The 21,311-nt window shown below is 46.6% G+C and overlaps 1 protein-coding gene across 6 annotated transcripts in view; it reads left to right on the top strand.

The window, feature by feature from the left end:
* Positions 1-12,996: 12,996 nt before the first annotated feature.
* ptpn12 (protein tyrosine phosphatase non-receptor type 12) overlaps positions 12,997-21,311 on the top strand; it is an 82,432-nt gene continuing 74,117 nt past the window's right edge. For 5 of the 6 annotated variants that reach the window (XM_071331879.1, XM_071331883.1, XM_071331881.1 and 2 more), the window contains exon 1: positions 13,039-13,474. In XM_071331879.1, the coding sequence (XP_071187980.1) occupies positions 13,376-13,474 (99 nt within the window). In that variant the 5' untranslated portion in view covers positions 13,039-13,375. Of the gene's footprint in view, positions 13,475-21,311 lie in introns of all 6 variants that reach the window. The other variant, XM_071331882.1, reaches the window with a different exon arrangement.

The raw sequence follows: 21,311 nt of genomic DNA, 5'->3' as shown, positions 1-21,311 counted from the left end.
TCTGTCAACACACCATAACCATGTTACTGAAGGATCAGTCTAGACCACTGTCTGTCAACACACCATAACCATGTTACTGAAGGATCAGACTAGACACTGTCTGTCAACACACAATAACCATGTTACTGAAGGATCAGTCTAGACTACTGTCTGTCAACACACAATAACCATGTTACTGAAGGATCAGTCTAGACCACTGTCTGTCAACACACAATAACCATGTTACTGAAGGATCAGTCTAGACACTGTCTGTCAACACACAATAACCATGTTACTGAAGGATCAGTCTAGACTACTGTCTGTCAACACACAATAACCATGTTACTGAAGGATCAGTCTAGACCACTGTCTGTCAACACACAATAACCATGTTACTGAAGGATCAGTCTAGACACTGTCTGTCAACACACAATAACCATGTTACTGAAGGATCAGTCTAGACACTGTCTGTCAACAGACCATAACCATGTTACTGAAGGATCAGACTAGACACTGTCTGTCAACACACAATAACCATGTTACTGAAGGATCAGTCTAGACCACTGTCTGTCAACAGACCATAACCATGTTACTGAAGGATCAGTCTAGACACTGTCTGTCAACAGACCATAACCATGTTACTGAAGGATCAGACTAGACACTGTCTGTCAACACACAATAACCATGTTACTGGAGGATCAGTCTAGACTACTGTCTGTCAACACACAATAACCATGTTACTGAAGGATCAGAGGTAGGTAGTGGTTGCTTTTGCACTGGAAATGGTGATGTCTTTTATGTCATGTTCATGCCTCTAACTCTCAATTTAGTTCATAGCTTGTTTCCTTGAAGTATATAAATTAAGTTAAGGAGTTTGAACAGTGGATACATGTTTATCTGAGGAGCACTATGAGGACATGCTGTAGAGATAGGAGAGGAGGAGAGGAGGAGGAGGAGGAGGAGAGGAGGAGAGGAGGAGAGGAGGACATGCTGTAGAGATAGGAGAGGAGGAGAGGAGGAGGAATATGAGGACATGCTGTAGAGATAGGAGAGGAGGAGAGGAGGAGAGGAGGAGCACTATGAGGACATGCTGTAGAGATAGGAGAGGAGGAGAGGAGGAGGAATATGAGGACATGCTGTAGAGATAGGAGAGGAGGAGAGGAGGAGCACTATGAGGACATGCTGTAGAGATAGGAGAGGAGGAGAGGAGGAGGAATATGAGGACATGCTGTAGAGATAGGAGAGGAGGAGAGGAGGAGGAATATGAGGACATGCTGTAGAGATAGGAGAGATAGGAGAGGAGGAGCACTATGAGGACATGCTGTAGAGATAGGAGAGGAGGAGAGGAGGAGGAATATGAGGACATGCTGTAGAGATAGGAGAGATAGGAGAGGAGGAGCACTATGAGGACATGCTGTAGAGATAGGAGAGGAGGAGAGGAGGAGAGGAGGAGCACTATGAGGACATACTGTAGAGATAGGAGAGGAGGAGGAATATAAGGACATCTTGTAGAGATAGGAGAGGAGGAGAGGAGGAGGAATATGAGGACATGCTGTAGAGATAGGAGAGATAGGAGAGGAGGAGCACTATGAGGACATGCTGTAGAGATAGGAGAGGAGGAGAGGAGGAGGAATATGAGGACATGCTGTAGAGATAGGAGAGGAGGAGAGGAGGAGGAATATGAGGACATGCTGTAGAGATAGGAGAGATAGGAGAGGAGGAGCACTATGAGGACATGCTGTAGAGATAGGAGAGGAGGAGAGGAGGAGGAATATGAGGACATGCTGTAGAGATAGGAGAGATAGGAGAGGAGGAGCACTATGAGGACATGCTGTAGAGATAGGAGAGGAGGAGAGGAGGAGAGGAGGAGCACTATGAGGACATACTGTAGAGATAGGAGAGGAGGAGGAATATAAGGACATCTTGTAGAGATAGGAGAGGAGGAGAGGAGGAGGAATATGAGGACATGCTGTAGAGATAGGAGAGATAGGAGAGGAGGAGCACTATGAGGACATGCTGTAGAGATAGGAGAGGAGGAGAGGAGGAGAGGAGGAGCACTATGAGGACATGCTGTAGAGATAGGAGAGGAGGAGAGGAGGAGCACTATGAGGACAAACTGTAGAGATAGGAGAGGAGGAGAGGAGGAGAGGAGGAGCACTATGAGGACAAACTATAGAGATAGGAGAGGAGGAGATGAGGAGCACTATGAGGACATGCTGTAGAGAGAGGAGAGGAGGAGAGAAGGAGAGGAGGAGCACTATGAGGACATGCTGTAGAGAGAGGAGAGGAGGAGAGAAGGAGAGGAGGAGCACTATGAGGACATGCTGTAGAGATAGGAGAGGAGGAGAGGAGGAGCACTATGAGGACATGCTGTAGAGATAGGAGAGGAGGAGAGGAGGAGGAGGAGGAGCACTATGAGGACATACTGTAGAGATAGGAGAGGAGGAGGAATATGAGGACATCTTGTAGAGATAGGAGAGGAGGAGGAATATGAGGACATACTGTAGAGATAGGAGAGGAGGAGAGGAGGAGCACTATGAGGACATGCTGTAGAGATAGGAGAGGAGGAGGAATATGAGGACATGCTGTAGAGATAGGAGAGGAGGAGAGGAGGAGAGGAGGAGAGGAGCACTATGAGGACATACTGTAGAGAACGGAGAGGAGGAGAGGAGGAGGAATATGAGGACATGCTGTAGAGATAGGAGAGGAGGAGAGGAGGCGAGGAGGAGAGGAGCACTATGAGGACATACTGTAGAGATAGGAGAGGAGGAGAGGAGGAGAGGAGGAGGAGGAGAGGAGGAGAGGAGGACATGCTGTAGAGATAGGAGAGGAGGAGAGGAGGAGGAGGAGAGGAGGAGAGGAGCACTATGAGGACATACTGTAGAGATAGGAGAGGAGGAGAGGAGGAGGAGAGGAGGAGGAATATGAGGACATGCTGTAGAGATAGGAGAGGAGGAGAGGAGGAGAGGAGGAGCACTATGAGGACATACTGTAGAGATAGGAGAGGAGGAGAGGAGGAGGAGAGGAGGAGGAATATGAGGACATGCTGTAGAGATAGGAGAGGAGGAGAGGAGGAGCACTATGAGGACATACTGTAGAGATAGGAGAGGAGGAGGAATATGAGGACATGCTGTAGAGATAGGAGAGGAGAAGAGGAGGAGAGGAGGAGAGCTGTTTGCCATGAAAAGACCTGCATTGTGAAACACACCTCTGTATCATGTTTTATAGCCTGGGGGCAGATATTTTACCCTCCACATATCTACAGCAGGCAGTTTCATGTTCACCTCTCACTGTCTGCCTGGCTGGGAGCACCTCTCTCTGGTTGGCTGGGAGCTGGAGCTGCTATGAAAGGGTGTGTTCTGTGTTGTGAAATCTGGCAAAAAAGTATAGCATTGACCACACATGTGCAAGCTGGCACCCACAAATGTACTGTAGGTTAAAAGTAGACATGTAAGGCGTCAGGGGAAAGCCGGTGGTCCTGGATGACAGGGTTAGTGTGTGTGTGTGTGTGTGTGTGTGTGTGTGTGTGTGTGTGTGTGTGTGTGTGTGTGTGTGTGTGTGTGTGTGTGTGTGTGTGTGTGTGTGTGTGTGTGTGTGTGTGTGTGTGTGTGTGTGTGTGTGTGTGTGTGTGTGTGTGTGTGTGGAGTGCGAGTGCAGGGGAGCCTCCCTCTTCTGGGCTTTGTTAGGGCTTGTCAGAGCACATTCCACCTCTCAGCTGGTCTGCCCTGTGTTCCCTGACGGCTGCATTCCTGCGAGAGAGAGAGAGAGAGAGAGAGAATGGGGGGATGAGAGAGGGCCACAAGGTCCCTGTTAAAGACCTTGAGTCCACGCACCCATACACACTTGGACACACACAAACACACTAACACACAAACACACACACACACACACACACACAATTGTTGCTGATTACATTAGAATCATGTTGCCTTGCAAAATATGATGAAGTGGATACTGTGCTGTGTTTATGATCTGTCATACATACAGTATCTCTCTGATGATGGACCACCAGGACATTTCTCTCTCTTCTACTTGTGTCCCTCTTCTCTCTCCTCCTATCTCCTCTCTCTCCTCCTCTCTCCTCCTCTCTCTCCTCCTCTCTCCTCTCTCTCTCCTCCTCTCTCCTCTCTCTCTCCTCCTCTCCTCCTCCTCTCTCCTCCTCTCTCCTCCTCCTCTCCTCTCTCCCCTACTCTCTCCTCCTCTCTCCTCCTCTCTGAGAGAGATACAGATCCTCCTCTCTCCTCCTCTCTCCTCCTCTCTCTCTCCTCCTCTCTCCTCTCTCCTCCTCCTCTCTCCTCCTCCTCTCTCCTCCTCCTCTCCTCTCTCCCCTTCTCTCTCCTCCTCTCTCCTCCTCTCTGAGAGAGATACAGATCCTTCTCTCTCCTCCTCCTCTCCTCTCTCTCCTCTTCTCTCTCCTCCTCTCTCCTCCTCTCTGAGAGAGATACAGATTCTCCTCTCAGGCTCACTGATACATTCTCACACAACTTCTCTCTCTCTCTCTCTCTCTCTCCTCCTCTCTCCTCTCTCCTCCTCCTCTCCTCTCTCTCCCCTTCTCTCTCCTCCTCTCTCCTCCTCTCTGAGAGAAATACAGATCCTCCTCTCAGGCTCACTGATACATTCTCACACAACTAGACGATTGGTTTTCATTGATTGCATTATGAAGAACATCTGAAATGTTTAATTAAAAAAACCTGTGAGAAACTATTTTCCAAGGAATTCCTGTGAAATGTATATGAATCAATCATAAGCCTGTTAGTCTGGTTGGTTTCCTCGTACTGAACTGTTGAACTGCATCATCTGTGTTGTATAAGGAGAAGGTAACACACACACATACGTGCACACCCATACGTGCACACCCAATATGTGCACACCCATACATGCACACCCATACGTGCACACCCACAGTAGACGTCTGAAGTATAAAACATTGGTCTGCTTCTCTCTGACTGCCTGCGTGACCTGTTTCCAGTCAACTGTGAAATGGGAAGAACCAGAGCTTCAGTCAGCCTTTCCCCTCCACGTAGTGACACATCCAACAACAGCTCTCACCACACAGACAGACTCACTGACACATCCAACAACAGCTCCCACCACACAGACAGACTCACTGACACATCCAACAACAGCTCCCACCACACAGACAGACTCACTGACACATCCAACAACAGCTCCCACCACACAGACAGACTCACTGACACATCCATCAACAGCTCTCACCACACAGACAGACTCACTGACACACAGACACATATATACAGACCGACAGAGAGACAGACAGACAAAGACTACATCCACTGCCCAGGGCTTGTAATGCCTCCATCACCCTGTCAACCCCTGTCATCTCTACACAGGTATCATTGACATCCAGGCACTTTGCATCAGCTGGCTTTCTCTAACACAGAATCAAACCTGAAGCAATATTATACATATGGAGCCTTTACAGTCTATCCTGCAGGGACTGGAGTCTATGTATGGCACCTTTACAGTCTACCCTGCAGTGACTGGAGTCTATGTATGGCACCTTTACAGTCTATCCTGCAGGGACTGGAGTCGATGTATGGCACCTTTACAGTCTACCCTGCAGTGACTGGAGTCTATGTACAGAGCCTGGAAGCTCACATCAATGTCAGTCTTTCTAAGCAGTGTCTTTGTACAGCAAATCAGCAATCAACTTCAATCAACACGACAAGGTTGAATCCCAAACATCCTCCGACAGCTTCCTTAATGAAAAACATGTTGGACAGAAGACAGTAAACACATATTAGACAGATTCTACAGCCGTGGTGACAGTGAGCATGTAACAGTCACCTGGTCCTGTTCCTGTCTTTCTGCTGCACTGTGTCTGCTGCTTCAATGCTTATCACAATGGAGTTACATAATCACATTCCCATAGGCCACAAGTAACACTGTTATAGAGGGACATTGGAATGAAGCTTTTTATTGTGTGGAAACTAGGAGAAGAACTTGGTCTGAGACATGGCTGTAGATACCTACATATAGGGGGGGGCATTGGGTTCTCCAGCCTTGTCTCCGGGCTAGAGAACTACCTGCACACTGTATCAGTACTACCAAACTGAATGATCCCCTGTTCTACCCCATCAGTGTTCATCAGGCCTGCTGGGTTCCTCTAACGGAGGGCCCCCACTCAGAGGAGACAGTGGGAACGTTCGAGTGGCTGAAGCAACCGACCGTAGAGGAAAGTCATGGAGTGAGGCCGGGGGAGCTGCAACTGCAACAGCTGACAGTCGGGTATTAATGTGGTTTCCTAACAGTAAGGCTCAGATCAACACGGCAGGGTGGCCTTAGTTTATAACACGTTTTCTTCATAATGTCCAAATCAACAAGTCTCTGACCCCCGTGTCTCACTTTACAAACTGAAATCATAATATAATATTATATGTGTACATTGAACAAATTCATTAGTGAGAGAGAGCCTCAAATATCACATTTGTTTGTATACATGAATCGCTGCAAAGTTGGTTCCTGCAGTCTAGATTCCATGTTGAAACCTTTGATCACATCGTTTTCGTAAAGTTCATGCAGTCGACATGTATGCGCAAGTCGGACAATTTTTATTCCCAAAATGAAACACACTTTGAAAGGCGGTGACTGACTTGACAAAACTGATCTGCTCAAACGCGCCCAATGTCTCACAGCCACTATATACTCTCCATACAAGGGTCATATACACCCAGCTCATATAGGTCACAAACACAGAAATAAGAATGAGGAAGTGTATTGGAATGGAGAGCGAAATAATGAGACAGCTGTACTATTCATAGGTCATGATTGCCAGTCTGCCATAGAGCTGGTGATGGAATCCCCACCAGTAGGGAGCCGTATAACCCATGGTCTGCGTTCCATAGAGCTGGTGATGGAATCCCCACCAGTAGCGAGCCGTATAACCCATGGTCTGCGTTCCATAGAGCTGGTGATGGAATCCCCACCAGTAGGGAGCCGTATAACCCATGGTCTGCGTTCCATAGAGCTGGTGATGGAATCCCCACCAGTAGCGAGCCGTATAACCCATGGTCTGCGTTCCATAGAGCTGGTGATGGAATCCCCACCAGTAGGGAGCCGTATAACCCATGGTCTGCGTTCCATAGAGCTGGTGATGGAATCCCCACCAGTAGCGAGCCGTATAACCCATGGTCTGCGTTCCATAGAGCTGGTGATGGAATCCCCACCAGTAGCGAGCCGTATAACCCATGGTCTGCGTTCCATAGAGCTGGTGATGGAATCCCCACCAGTAGCGAGCCGTATAACCCATGGTCTGCGTTCCATAGAGCTGGTGATGGAATCCCCACCAGTAGCGAGCCGTATAACCCATGTTCTGCGTTCCATAGAGCTGGTGATGGAATCCCCACCAGTAGCGAGCCGTATAACCCATGGTCTGCGTTCCATAGAGCTGGTGATGGAATCCCCACCAGTAGGAGCCGTATAACCCATGGTCTGCGTTCCATAGAGCTGGTGATGGAATCCCCACCAGTAGGAGCCGTATAACCCATGGTCTGCGTTCCATAGAGCTGGTGATGGAATCCCCACCAGTAGGGGGCCGTATAACCCATGGTCTGCGTTCCATAGAGCTGGTGATGGAATCCCCACCAGTAGGAGCCGTATAACCCATGGTCTGCGTTCCATAGAGCTGGTGATGGAATCCCCACCAGTAGGGAGCCGTATAACCCATGGTCTGCGTTCCATAGAGCTGGTGATGGAATCCCCACCAGTAGGAGCCGTATAACCCATGGTCTGCGTTCCATAGAGCTGGTGATGGAATCTCCACCAGTAACGAGCCGTATAACCCATGGTCTGCGTTCCATAGAGCTGGTGATGGAATCCCCACCAGTAGGAGCCGTATAACCCATGGTCTGCGTTCCATAGAGCTGGTGATGGAATCCCCACCAGTAGGGAGCCGTATAACCCATGGTCTGCGTTCCATAGAGCTGGTGATGGAATCCCCACCAGTAGGAGCCGTATAACCCATGGTCTGCATTCCATAGAGCTGGTGATGGAATCCCCACCAGTAGGGAGCCGTATAACCCATGGTCTGCGTTCCATAGAGCTGGTGATGGAATCCCCACCAGTACCGAGCCGTATAACCCATGGTCTGCGTTCCATAGAGCTGGTGATGGAATCCCCACCAGTAGGGAGCCGTATAACCCATGGTCTGCGTTCCATAGAGCTGGTGATGGAATCCCCACCAGTACCGAGCCGTATAACCCATGGTCTGCGTTCCATAGAGCTGGTGATGGAATCCCCACCAGTAGGGAGCCGTATAACCCATGGTCTGCGTTCCATAGAGCTGGTGATGGAATCCCCACCAGTAGGAGCCGTATAACCCATGGTCTGCGTTCCATAGAGCTGGTGATGGAATCCCCACCAGTACCGAGCCGTATAACCCATGGTCTGCGTTCCATAGAGCTCTGGTCAAACATAGTGCAGTATATCGGGTGCGATTTGGGAAACATCCCGTGTCTGTTATGGTTCTGGGTTTTAAGAGCACAGCACGCTACAGAGGCTCGAGCCCCATGTGAAAAGGAAAGCATTGACTAGCTTTCATCAGAGGTCAGGCTGGACTGGCCTCGCCGATGACGAGTCAACAACCTGAACAACTACTATAATAACAGACTGAGGGGTATCTGGCCCTGGAACTACTGGAATAACTGACTGAGTGGTATCTGGCCCTGGAACTACTGGAATAACTGACTGAGGGGTATCTGGCCCTGGAACTACTGGAATAACTGACTGAGTGGTATTTGGCCTTGGAACTACTGGAATAACTGACTGAGTTGTATCTGGCCCTGGAACTACTGCAATAACTTACTGAGGGGTATCTGGCAATGGAACTACTGGAATAACTGACTGAGGGGTATCTGGCTCTGGAACTACTGGAATAACTGACTGAGGGGTATCTGGCTCTGGAACTACTGGAATAACTGACTGAGGGGTATCTGGCCTTGGAACTACTGGAATAACTGACTGAGGGGTATCTGGCAATGGAACTACTGGAATAACTGACTGAGGGGTATCTGGCTCTGGAACTACTGGAATAACTGACTGAGGGGTATCTGGCTCTGGAACTACTGGAATAACTGACTGGAGGGTATCTGGCTCTGGAACTACTGGAATAACTGACTGAGTGGTATCTGGCTCTGAAACAACTGGAATAACTGACTGAGGGGTATCTGGCTCTGGAACTACTGGAATAACTGACTGAGGGGTATCTGGCCCTGGAACTACTGGAATAACTGACTGAGGGGTATCTGGCCCTGGAACTACTGGAATAACTGACTGAGGGGTATCTGGCTCTGGAACTACTGGAATAACTGACTGAGGGGTATCTGTCTCTGGAACTACTGGAGTAACTTACTGAGGGGTATCTGGCTCTAGAACTACTGGAATAACTGACTGAGGGGTATCTGTCTCTGGAACTACTGGAATAACTTACTGAGGGGTATCTGGCTCTAGAACTACTGGAATAACTGACTGAGGGTATCTGTCTCTGAAACAACTGGAATAACTGACTGAGTGGTATCTGGCTCTGAAACAACTGGAATAACTTACTGAGGGGTATCTGGCTCTAGAACTACTGGAATAACTGACTGAGGGGTATCTGTCTCTGGAACTACTGGAATAACTGACTGAGGGTATCTGTCTCTGAAACAACTGGAATAACTTACTGAGGGGTATCTGGCTCTAGAACTACTGGATTAACTGACTGAGGGGTATCTGGCTCTGTATGTTGTCTATACCACCTCTCTCTCTCCTTCCGCTCTCACTTTCTCACTCAGAAATGACACTGTTTCAACACACTCAATTCAATTCAAAACAAAGGGCTTTATTGGCATGGGAAACGTTTTTACATTGCCAAAGCAATTGAAATAGATAATAAACAAAAGTGACTTAAACAACAAAAAATTAACAGTAAACATTACACTCACAAACGTTTCAAATGAATAGAGACATTTCAAATGTCATATTATGTCTATGTACAGTAATTACTGTACAAGTAGGGATGTTTTTGTTGTCCCATGTTTTCTCAGAACTGCTAGTAGGGTTACTGAGCATGTTAGGAACACTGAGGGAATGCTGAAGGAATGGTGACCTCATCTCTGTGAGATGGTCATCGCACTGCCCACACGTCTTTCCCTGCAGTGAATGATGAGCAGAGTAATAACTATGTGTTTATTATGACTGAGATATGTGGTTGTTTCACGTAGCTATCTGAAGATAAATGCACTAACTGGAAGTCACTCTGGATGACAGCGTCAGCTAAATGACTCAAATGTAATAGCCTACTGTCAATGTGCAAATTACAAATGACGGACACCTTGTTCCCAATATAGTGCCCTACCTCAGACCAGAGCCGCGTAGGGATATCTGGTCAAAAGTAGTGCACTATAAAGGGAATAGGGTTTTGAGACAGAGCCAGTGTGATTAAAACGTTTCCAAATATCCTAAAATGAGGAAAGAGTATTAGGTGGGTGAGAAGAACACAGCGGGGCAGAAGTAACGCTTGTTTTCTTTAAAAGCTCGAGAACTGAGCTACTTCTATCCTGCTCTCTGAGTTCAAACAGCCACTCATTGGACCTGAGGGGACATGAGGGGACATGAGGGGACCTGAGCGTTCCGCCAGGCTTCGGCCTGCCAGTGTGTGTCTATAAGCCAGGCTAGCTGGCTCCTTTACAGCTTGGTCTCCTCTGCCCCCCCCCCCAGACTAGCCTGAATGGGGGTTTTGTTGTCATTGATAAAGCCTGAGGAACAATAGGAGGACTGGTTCCTTTTGGAGGCAGTTCTGACCATGATGCTGCTTGAGTGTTTCTTGGATGTCAGGGTGAACTGCTACTGAGAGGAATTCATCATGAATAAGCCTCTATTTAGCTCTTTAGTCTGGTGATGATTCAATTCAGAATATAAATCCACCATGATTCCTGTGTGACAAACACTGCAGGCTGAAACTCTCTTTGTGAGTTTGTAGGCTACTAAACATCTTGTATATATTTAAACATATCCAAATAAAAATTTAAAATAAATAGTATTTATGCAAATACAGTAGAACATTTCCACAGCTCCCGGTGAAGAACACAACGTCCATTATGAAAACACATGTAGGGCGGTCAGTCTACATTTGCATAGTTGTGAGATAGTTGTCCTGTTTTAGCAGTAGCAGCAGGCCAGTCTGATGATGAATTCAATTACGGTCCCTCATTTGTGCTGAAAATGTATCATGTGAGACAGTGAGAATTTTTATATGTTTTATTTTGTTAAACCTTTATTTAACTAGACAAGCCAGTTAAGAACAAATTCGTATTTACAATGACGGCCTATCCCGGCCAAACCCAAACCTGGACGACACTGGGCCAATTGTGTGCCAACCCTATGGGACTGCCAATCACGGCTGGTTGTGATACAGCCTGGAATCTAACCAGGGTCTGTAGTGACGCCTCTAGCACTGAGATGCAGTGCCTTAGACAGCTGAGCCACTCGGGAGCCCAAATTAGAATTAGAATGTTTCTCAACTAAAGTCATGTTCTAAACAGCTCTGAACTAGACATAAGACAAATCCTATGAGAGCTCTAACTATGAGTGTACAAGTTGTTGGGAGAAATATGCAGCTCACAAATGGTTTACTGTGCTTGTTAGACCTACTAGTTTGATTGTGCTGTTACGCATGTAGATGATTATAACTCTGAGGAGCACGGTCATTACAGCAATATGATACAAATAATGTTAGGTGGAAGTGCTCAATGCATATTTATACACAAACACACGCACACATTCAGGCATGCACACACCCACCCACACATACATACATACACACCCACCCACACATACATACATACACACCCACTCACACCCACTCTGCAATAATACAGAGCATGTTTGACCCCAGAGCAAAAATATCATGTGTAGTCAGTAAATCCCATGATGGGTAAGATGAAGTAAAGATTGCAGACGGTTATAAAGAAAACAAATAAATAAGGCAAAATTAATCTCCATGGAAACAAGAGAATGGCGATTTATTTCTTTACAGACTGTCAGTCAGTGGGGGCTAGCTCATAATGCCTTGTCATGCTAATACAACTACCAAATCTACAGTCATTCAAAGGGGAAGTTGGGCAAGTTACAATTGACCTCTAACTAGGATATCCCCTGAGTTTACCCCACAGCGTCCGTTACAATGGGAGGAGGGAGAACCCAGTGAAGCCTCTCAGAGGGGTCTGTCTGTGACATGAAAGTGACCGGTTGAGGGGGAAGACTTTGAAGTAGCTTGTCGAGGAGATCTGTAAACAAACAGGAACTAGACCCAGGCTGTTTTTCATTCCCCTGCAGTAAGAGTGGTTCAGGGGTGTGTGATGCCATCCTCCTTCATATGCTGTCTTTTTGACACCCTATCCCAAATAATAATAATATATAATATAGCCTACAGCAGAGACAAATAGTAAATTAGTACACATGTTCTTTTATATTTAACCTGTGTCCTCGTGTTACAGTACAAAATGAACCTGTCTCTCAAGTGACGTGAATGTGAGCGAAAGAGTGGTGTTTGTGAGAGAGAGGGAATGCACTGCCTGGCCTTTAATTTCTTAACCTCTACAGGTCAAGAATGCTTCCTGACACTGTGGATGTCTGTGTATTGAGATCACAGAGGAAGACACAGTTAGACAGAAAAGAGACGGCTGAGGACACAGACCCATGTCCATGCCCAGTTGGATATTATTAGGCAACTGTATCATTTTAACCACATGAAAGATTGGTATTTTTCTTCGTAATCATTTCACAATATAGTGGAGAACTCTATGCACCAATCCATTGTAACAATTGCATTACAGAAAAACCTAAGAAGGAAGCGCTAAATAGAATTTAACCAATGAGAGAGAAGAACAGGAGACATAGTGATTGACGGGAGCGTCGCCCACTTAATTTATTCCCATTTTAGATTGACTAACATATTGACCAATCACGTACTAATTTCTTGAAGCTACGGACCAATTATAGTAAGCCATTTAGTGAAATGGGCGTTAATGTTTCCAAGTGGCTTTAGGGCGACCGCAGTCAGTGTATTCTTGTATCTGACTTGTGAATGTGGCAACGGCGAGTCAGGGAGGGGTGAACCGGTGTTTGGATTTTTATATTCAAGTAACGATAGCTAGTTTATAGTCATAGCTTGTGATATATATTTAGAGACAACAACGGAATCACGATTTTTATTTGGACTATTATTGTCTAACCCGAAGAGAATATGAAAAATAACATGGGGCGGTAGGGGATGTTGAAATGATTATCTGCGAGGATTCGTAGCACAAGCTATTTTTTTTTCTCGTTTTCCCCACTTTGGATTTATTTTACATACTGTGGGAAAGCCGGAAAAGCCGCCGGACAGCGGGCGGAGAGGATGGACCAGGCGAATATCCTGAGAAAGTTCATCCAAGAGGTCTGTGTTATGCGAGAAGGGGACCAGAAAGGAGAGGATAACTTCGGCAGTGACTTTATGGTGAGACCAGCCAGACATCCTTCCCTTCTCCCTCTCTCGAACACACACGAGTAGTTCTAACCTGTTTCCCAGCGCTAACCGACAAAAAGGTGATGTGTCGACTGTTTAGCTTCAACACAATGGATTCATGAGTTTTCAGTCGATAGTGTCTCTGTCTGCGTTAGTTTTTTGTTCCTCGTGATGCTTCCTTTTGGCTTTTCCCGTGTGAAAGCTCCCTGCTAGGCGGCTTGCTATGCAATCCTGAGGGCGGAGGGACACATTTCTCGTGCAATTCCCTCATACAAATCTCCAGGCTTGTAATTTAATGCGGCCTAAAATTGTCACATTTAGAAATGTGCATATTGCCTCCCTTCTAATCGGAAAGCTAAGAGTTTTTCAGTACAGTACTTTAACGGTATCCAGATCAATAATATAGGCGTGGGTGCTAGGCGTCCCAAACCAGCCACGCGAGTGTAGTAATCGATGCGCTCTTGACTTTACGTTAGCAAGAGCTAACGTTAGCTGGTTACCTAGCTTGTCAAGCGTGCCTGTCAAACTTTCGTACCACCATGGCCTAAAATCTTAATGAACATGCTTGCTCGCTGCATGTTTTGAATATTGACAGTTTCATTGGCAGACGTCGATTAACTCAAGACCAGAAAGCTTTGTCAACTTCCCTCCATTGACAGTAGGCTGGCTAGCTAGCATGAGCCGAGTTGGCAATCGTGCTTTTCATCGTATTAATAACGTTAGCAGGAAATTATTTTCTTGGTAGATTGCTCTATTCAATGGAAATACAAAACCGTTTATAAATAGACTACCTTATTTATCAGAAATAAACTGGAATGCGTGCATACCAGACATTGCTAACTGGGTGGCTAGCTGGCTAACTTTTCCCAAGTCCCACTCCCTAGCTACTTCTTTGTCCATGACTTCCGATTTCGTGTTTATCTCAATATATTGGTATTGTATTCTCCACATCATATTCCTGATATTACATAGCTGACATAATCAATCTGTATTCGAATCAATTTTCTGCGAGGATTTAGTGTTGAACAGAAAATGGGTTGGTATGTGGTGATGATCTGTCTGGCCTGTCCCAGCCAGTCAGACAGCTATGTCGGTGGGGTCTGAAATAGGGAGTTGACGGATGTTGCGCAAGGATCAGGGACAGTGCGAAATTAGGATTGTGAAAGGAAGTGGTTTATAGCAGGGTTTCCCAAACTCTGCCCTGGGCCCCTGTGGGTGCAAGTTTTGGGTTTTGCCCTAGCACTACACAGCTGATTCAAATAATCAAACTTGATGACCAAAACGTGCACCCAGGACCGTGTTTGGGAAACCCTGGTTTATAGCACGACATGCTCCACCTTTGTCCCTGAGTTGTAACTACATATTGTTACTACACATGCTCAAGGTTGTTTAAAACTTTTTTTAAATTCCAATCCTTCCATTAAAATAGTTATGCAGTCTGACAAGATGTTAGCACCACTTGAAAGGTTAATGATTTTTAGGTTAGGCTGGCCGACATATGACCACCACCCTCAACATGTTATATTTTTTACCTGGAACATTTTGGGGCCTTTGTCCAACTCAGTCACTTATAAATCCTCCCCTATCCTTGGCACTGTTCTGACTGACTAGATGTAACTAACTTATCACCCAATGACTGATTGTATTGGCAACAACTGCGTAGCAGAATACCACAGTAATCCACCACATGCAAATGAATACCAACAGTGGTTTATATTTTTTATAAGCCTGAGGCGCTTGATAGCGGGTTGGTAGTGCACTACTTTTGACCAGGGCCCATAGGGTTATGGTGAGAAGTAGGGGACTAGTATGCAGGGAATAGGATGCCATTTCGGGTACACCCTAGGGTAAGTTGGAGGGGCAGGGCCCAATTACATATGACATACCTACTACTGTATTTAACTGCCACTCGCCTCTCAGAAAGCAGAGGTGATTTTAAGACACCAGCACACACTGGAAAGCATGGCTGTCTGGAAATGGCCACAACAGTAACCATGTTTCTTTGTGAGACTGTCATGTTCAATGTCGGTCAGCATTGATTGATCCTAGCAAGCACTAAGAAGAATGTAGGCTAGGGAGGCTACATAGGGGCTAACTGAGCCCCTTTTATGATGTCGTGCTAGCCTGGGGTATGTGAATGTAGCTCAGCCTGGGCTATATCTTCTGGCCAATCAAAATGAACCTGAGTGAGCTCTGTCTGTCATAGCCAGGGGGCAGGAAGACAGGAGAGGGCCTGGGTTGCCATTCGTGTAAAGATGACATCGAGTGCTGGATCTGTTGTTCATCACAATGTGAGGCTGTGTGTCATTGTGTTATCTGATCTGACAACCTTGACACCAGTGCCAACAGAGAGTGGATATGGAAGGGAGATGCTGGCTTTGGCATTATGATGGACAGACGGCTGAGATCAGGATCACAGGCCTCCCAATATATTATTCACACCCAGACCCGACCCATGTGACCGAGAGGCCCGTGTGACCGAGAGGCCCGTGTGACCGAGAGGCCCGTGTGACCGAGAGGCCCGTGTGACCGAGAGGCCCGTGTGACCGAGAGGCCCGTGTGACCGAGAGACCAAGGCCCGTTGATGTGGTCTTGACACCGAGACCACATGACTGAGTCTCTGCCAGAGAGACACTCAAGAACATAAACCTGCCTGCCTACCTACCCACATCTACTGCAGTGATCAGCAGACAAGAGTTCCCTGACATCTACAGCAGGGAATTCAATAGTGAGGCGTGACACACCAAATCTGGATAGAGGGGGTTATATCTCCTACTGTCTGTCTACAGTGGTACCACCCTCACTACCATTAAACCAGTGTAGAGCGAGACTTGAGGCTATACCAACTAGACTTGAGGCTATACCAACTAGACTTGAGGCTATACCAACTAGACTTGAGGCTATACCAACTAGACTTGAGGCTATACCAACTAGACTTGAGGCTATACCAACTAGACTTGAGGCTATACCAACTAGACTTGAGGCTATACCAACTAGACTTGAGGCTATACCAACTAGACTTGAGGCTATACCAACTAGACTTGAGGCTATACCAACTAGACTTGAGGCTATACCAACTAGACTTGAGGCTATACCAACTAGACTTGAGGCTATACCAACTAGACTTGAGGCTATACCAACTAGACTTGAGGCTATACCAACTAGACTTGAGGCTATACCAACTAGACTTGAGGCTATACCAACTAGACTTGAGGCTATACCAACTAGACTTGAGGCTATACCAACTAGACTTGAGGCTATACCAACTAGACTTGAGGCTATACCAACTAGACTTGAGGCTATACCAACTAGACTTGAGGCTATACCAACTAGACTTGAGGCTATACCAACTAGACTTGAGGCTATACCAACTAGACTTGAGGCTATACCAACTAGACTTGAGGCTATACCAACTAGACTTGAGGCTATACCAACTAGACTTGAGGCTATACCAACTAGACTTGAGGCTATACCAACTAGACTTGAGGCTATACCAACTAGACTTGAGGCTATACCAACTAGACTTGAGGCTATACCAACTAATAAAGACCCGTCTCTGGAAGGTTTAAGTGTGATATGAATCACTGTATGTTCATAGCCTTCTGAGACATGTATCTAGTCAGTTTTAAAGGGAAATGTCATGCTGAGTGGAAGGCATTTTAGGCTTGGGAAGGAAGGCCCATTTTCAGTGGATTAGTTGCAGGGAGCGGGCTAATGCTGCTCTTGTTAATCTGAGTAGATTTGTTTTTCTTTGTGTTTGTGTACACTAACATGCCGGCAGATGGATTGAGCTTTATTTTTGAGGAACTCCTGAAAAACAGGCTGCAGTTGAGCAACTACAGAGGCTGGCATGTGTGAGAAGAAGGCTGGCTAGCTAGCTACTGTGTGTGAGAGATTGCATTCCGGTGACTCCAGCACTTAGCATAATTCAGGAGCTCTTGCACCCTACCCCACATATTTGTCAAGCTCCTATCATCACACATGCTGAGCAGGGAGGAAGCTCCCCTGTTACACACCGGTATAGAGCCCCATATTTCCCCTGTATCGAGAGCCCCGTATTTCCCCTGTATCGAGAGCCCCGTATTTCCCCTGTATCGAGAGCCCCGTATTTCCCCTGTATCGAGAGCCCCGTATTTCCCCTGTATCGAGAGCCCCGTATTTCCCCTGTATCGAGAGCCCCGTATTTCCCCTGTATCGAGAGCCCCGCATTTCCCCTGTATCGAGAGCCCCGCATTTCCCCTGTATCGAGAGCCCCGCATTTCCCCTGTATCGAGAGCCCCGCATTTCCCCTGTATCGAGAGCCCCGTATTTTCCCCTGTATCGAGAGCCCCGTATTTTCCCCTGTATCGAGAGCCCCGTATTTCCCCTGTATCGAGAGCCCCGTATTTCCCCTGTATCGAGAGCCCCGTATTTCCCCTGTATCGAGAGCCCCATATTTCCCCTGTATCGAGAGCCCCATATTTCCCCTGTATCGAGAGCCCCGCATTTCCCCTGTATCGAGAGCCCCGTATTTCCCCTCCATGTCCTCCTCCATGTCTGCATGCTAAGTAAGCCCCCAGTCACCATGGTTATAGGAAGCTGGCTAGTTAGCATAGCGATGTGCTACAGTTAGCTGTCTTTGATGTGCTCCTGGGTAATCATCTTGATGAGGTGGAGATGACAGGAGAGGAGAGCTGCTATCCCAGCACACATATGTACACACTAGGGGTGTAACGGTTCACCAGGTATTGCGCTTTTGGGTCACGGTTGTCTGTCTGTTGGGACATCATTCACTATGTCCCTGGCGTTGTCTCTCTGGTGTGACAATGTTGGGGCTCTCAAGTAGAAGTCTAAAAAGTTGGACCAGTTCCGAAATGGACCTGGGCCTTTCCCAACCAGACAAGCATGCATAAATAAATTTTTCAATATAGAGACCTGTTCCGAACGGACCTGAGGACGTCCAGTTCCGTATAGACATGGTTGGATCCGAGGTGGGGGAAGCAGCAGAAAAGTCAGTTTGTAAGCTACTTTATTAACCAGAGCTGATACAGCGCTAGGGAGAACAGGCGGAGGAGGGACCTTGCGGTGTCCCCTGAGTGAGTAACACAGGAGCATGGAGGGAGAGAGAGGCAGACAGCAAGCAACCACCACTGCGCCGTGCCAGCACCGGCCGCCGCGCCCGGCCACTGCGCCGTGGTACCTAGTTAGTCAGCTAGTGTGTTTGTTTGATCACCATTCCACACCTCTAATGTTAAACAGTGATCAGAGCACTACAGTGTTGTTCTTCCCTGTTTTATTTGATATATAGCCTAGGCCCTACGTTTAGATTAGTAATCTCTCTGTGCATAGTGTATTCTCTCTGTGCAGAGTGTATTCTCTCTGTGCAGAGTGTATTCTCTCTGTGCGTAGTGTATTCTCTCTGTGCATAGTGTATTCTCTCTGTGCATAGTGTATTCTCTCTGTGCATAGTGTAATCTCTCTGTGCATAGTGTAATCTCTCTGTGCATAGTGTATTCTCTCTGTGCATAGTGTATTCTCTCTGTGCATAGTGTAATCTCTCTGTGCATAGTGTAATCTCTCTGTGCATAGTGTAATCTCTCTGTGCATAGTGTAATCTCTCTGTGCATAGTGTAATCTCTCTGTGCATAGTGTAATCTCTCTGTGCATAGTGTAATCTCTCTGTGCATAGTGTAATCTCTCTGTGCATAGTGTAATCTCTCTGTGCATAGTGTAATCTCTCTGTGCATAGTGTAATCTCTCTGTGCATAGTGTAATCTCTCTGTGCATAGTGTAATCTCTCTGTGCATAGTGTAATCTCTCTGTGCATAGTGTAATCTCTCTGTGCATAGTGTAATCTCTCTGTGCATAGTGTAATCTCTCTGTGCATAGTGTAATCTCTCTGTGCATAGTGTAATCTCTCTGTGCATAGTGTATTCTCTCTGTGCATAGTGTATTCTCTGTCTCCATGTGAGGCGTAGGTGTGCAGTGTAAACACATGAGTGATGACAGGAAGACTGTCCTGCTGGAGGTAATGCATCACCACTGCCATGATAATCTGACGCCTGCTCAGCCCTGCTGTGCCTCGCATACAAATCCATGAATATGACCTTCAGAGAAGGTGTGTCTGGGATCGCTGTGCACTCCAGAGAGTAGGTGTGAGGATTCTTCCTCTGTGAAACTCACTACTGACTGTGAGATTATGGTAGTGACTACATGAACCACAGCCTGACTGTGAGATTATGGTAGTGACTACATGAACCACAGCCTGACTGTGAGATTATGGTAGTGACTACATGAACCACAGCCTGACTGTGAGATTATGGTAGTGACTACATGAACCACAGCCTAAGTGCTAAAAATGCTGAGCGATTTAAACAGGATGAAATTAAAATAATCCCAGAAATGTTCCATACGCACCAAAAGCTTATTCATCTAATTTGTTTTGCAGAAATTTGTTTACATCCCTGTTGGTGAGCATGTCTCCTTTTGCCAAGATATTCGATCCACCTGACTGGTGTGGCATATCAAGAAGCTGATTAAACAGCATGATCATTACACAGGTGCACCTTGTGCTAGGGACAATAAAAGGCTTCTTTAAAATGTGCAGTTTTGTCACACAACACAATACCACAGATGTCTCAAGTTTTGAGTTAGCATGTTGACTGCAGGAATGTCCACCAGAGCTGTTGCCAGATAATTGGATGTTAATTTCTCTATCTCTACATTTCTCTACCATAAGCTGCCTCCAGCTTCGTTTTAGAGAATTTGGCAGTATGGCCAACCGGCCTCACAACTGCAGACCACTTGTAACCACACCAGCCCAGGACATCCACATCCAGCTTCTTCACCTGCGGAATCTTCTGAGGGGGGGGTGCGTGAGGTGCTAATGACTATTTCTGTCTGTAATAAAGCCCTTTTGTGGGGATAAACTCATTCGGATATGCTGGGCCTTGCCCACCTATGGCTGCACCCCTGCCCAGTCATGTGAAATCCATATATTAGGGCCTAATGAATTTATTTCAATTGACTGATTTCCTTATATGAACTATAACTCAGTAAAAGCTTTGAAATTGTTGCATGTTGCGGTTATATATTTTTAGTTCAGTGTACTTTCCCTTCTCGTAGATGTTTCCCCCCCAGCCCCCCCCCCCCCGGGCGACTACTGAAGGGAGACCGTGAGATCCAGTCGGTAGTTGAGCAGACCATGTCAAACACAATGACCGTATACACGGAGGATACCAAACATCAAGAACACTTCTCTAATATTTAGTTGCACCCCCTTTTGCCCCCAGAACAGCCTCAATTCATCGGGGCATGGACTCTACAAGGTGTCGAACGCGTTCCACAGGGATGCTGGTCCATGTTGACTCTAATGCTTCCCACAGTTGTGTCACGTTGGCTGGATGTCCTTTGGGTGGTGGACCATTCTTGATACACACAGGAAACTTGAGCGTGAAAAACCCAGCAGCATTGCAGTTCTTGACACTAACCGGTACACCGTTCAAAGGCACTTAATTATTTTGTCTTTCCCGTTCAGCCTCTGAATGACACACATACACAATCCATGTCTCAATTGTCTCAAGGCTTAATCCTTCTTTAACCTGTCTCCTCCCCTCCATCTACACTGATTGGAGTGGATTTAACTGGTGACGTCAATAAGGGATCATATCTTTCACCTGGATTCACCTGGTCAGTCTGTCATGGAAAGTGTTCTTAATGTTTTGTACACTCAGTGTATCCTGTATATCAATAAGGAGTGGGGGAAAAGTTGCCTGTGCATTGATAAGCAAACCAAAGGCGGCATTAACAATAACTAATCAAATAATTATGGAACTTCTAAAAGCCTATT

Source organism: Salvelinus alpinus, chromosome 11 (genome assembly GCF_045679555.1).
Source record: "Salvelinus alpinus chromosome 11, SLU_Salpinus.1, whole genome shotgun sequence".
NCBI classification, from domain to species: Eukaryota; Metazoa; Chordata; class Actinopteri; order Salmoniformes; family Salmonidae; genus Salvelinus; species Salvelinus alpinus.
Note: the sequence above shows the minus strand (reverse complement) of the source record. Positions and strands in the feature narration are given on the sequence as shown.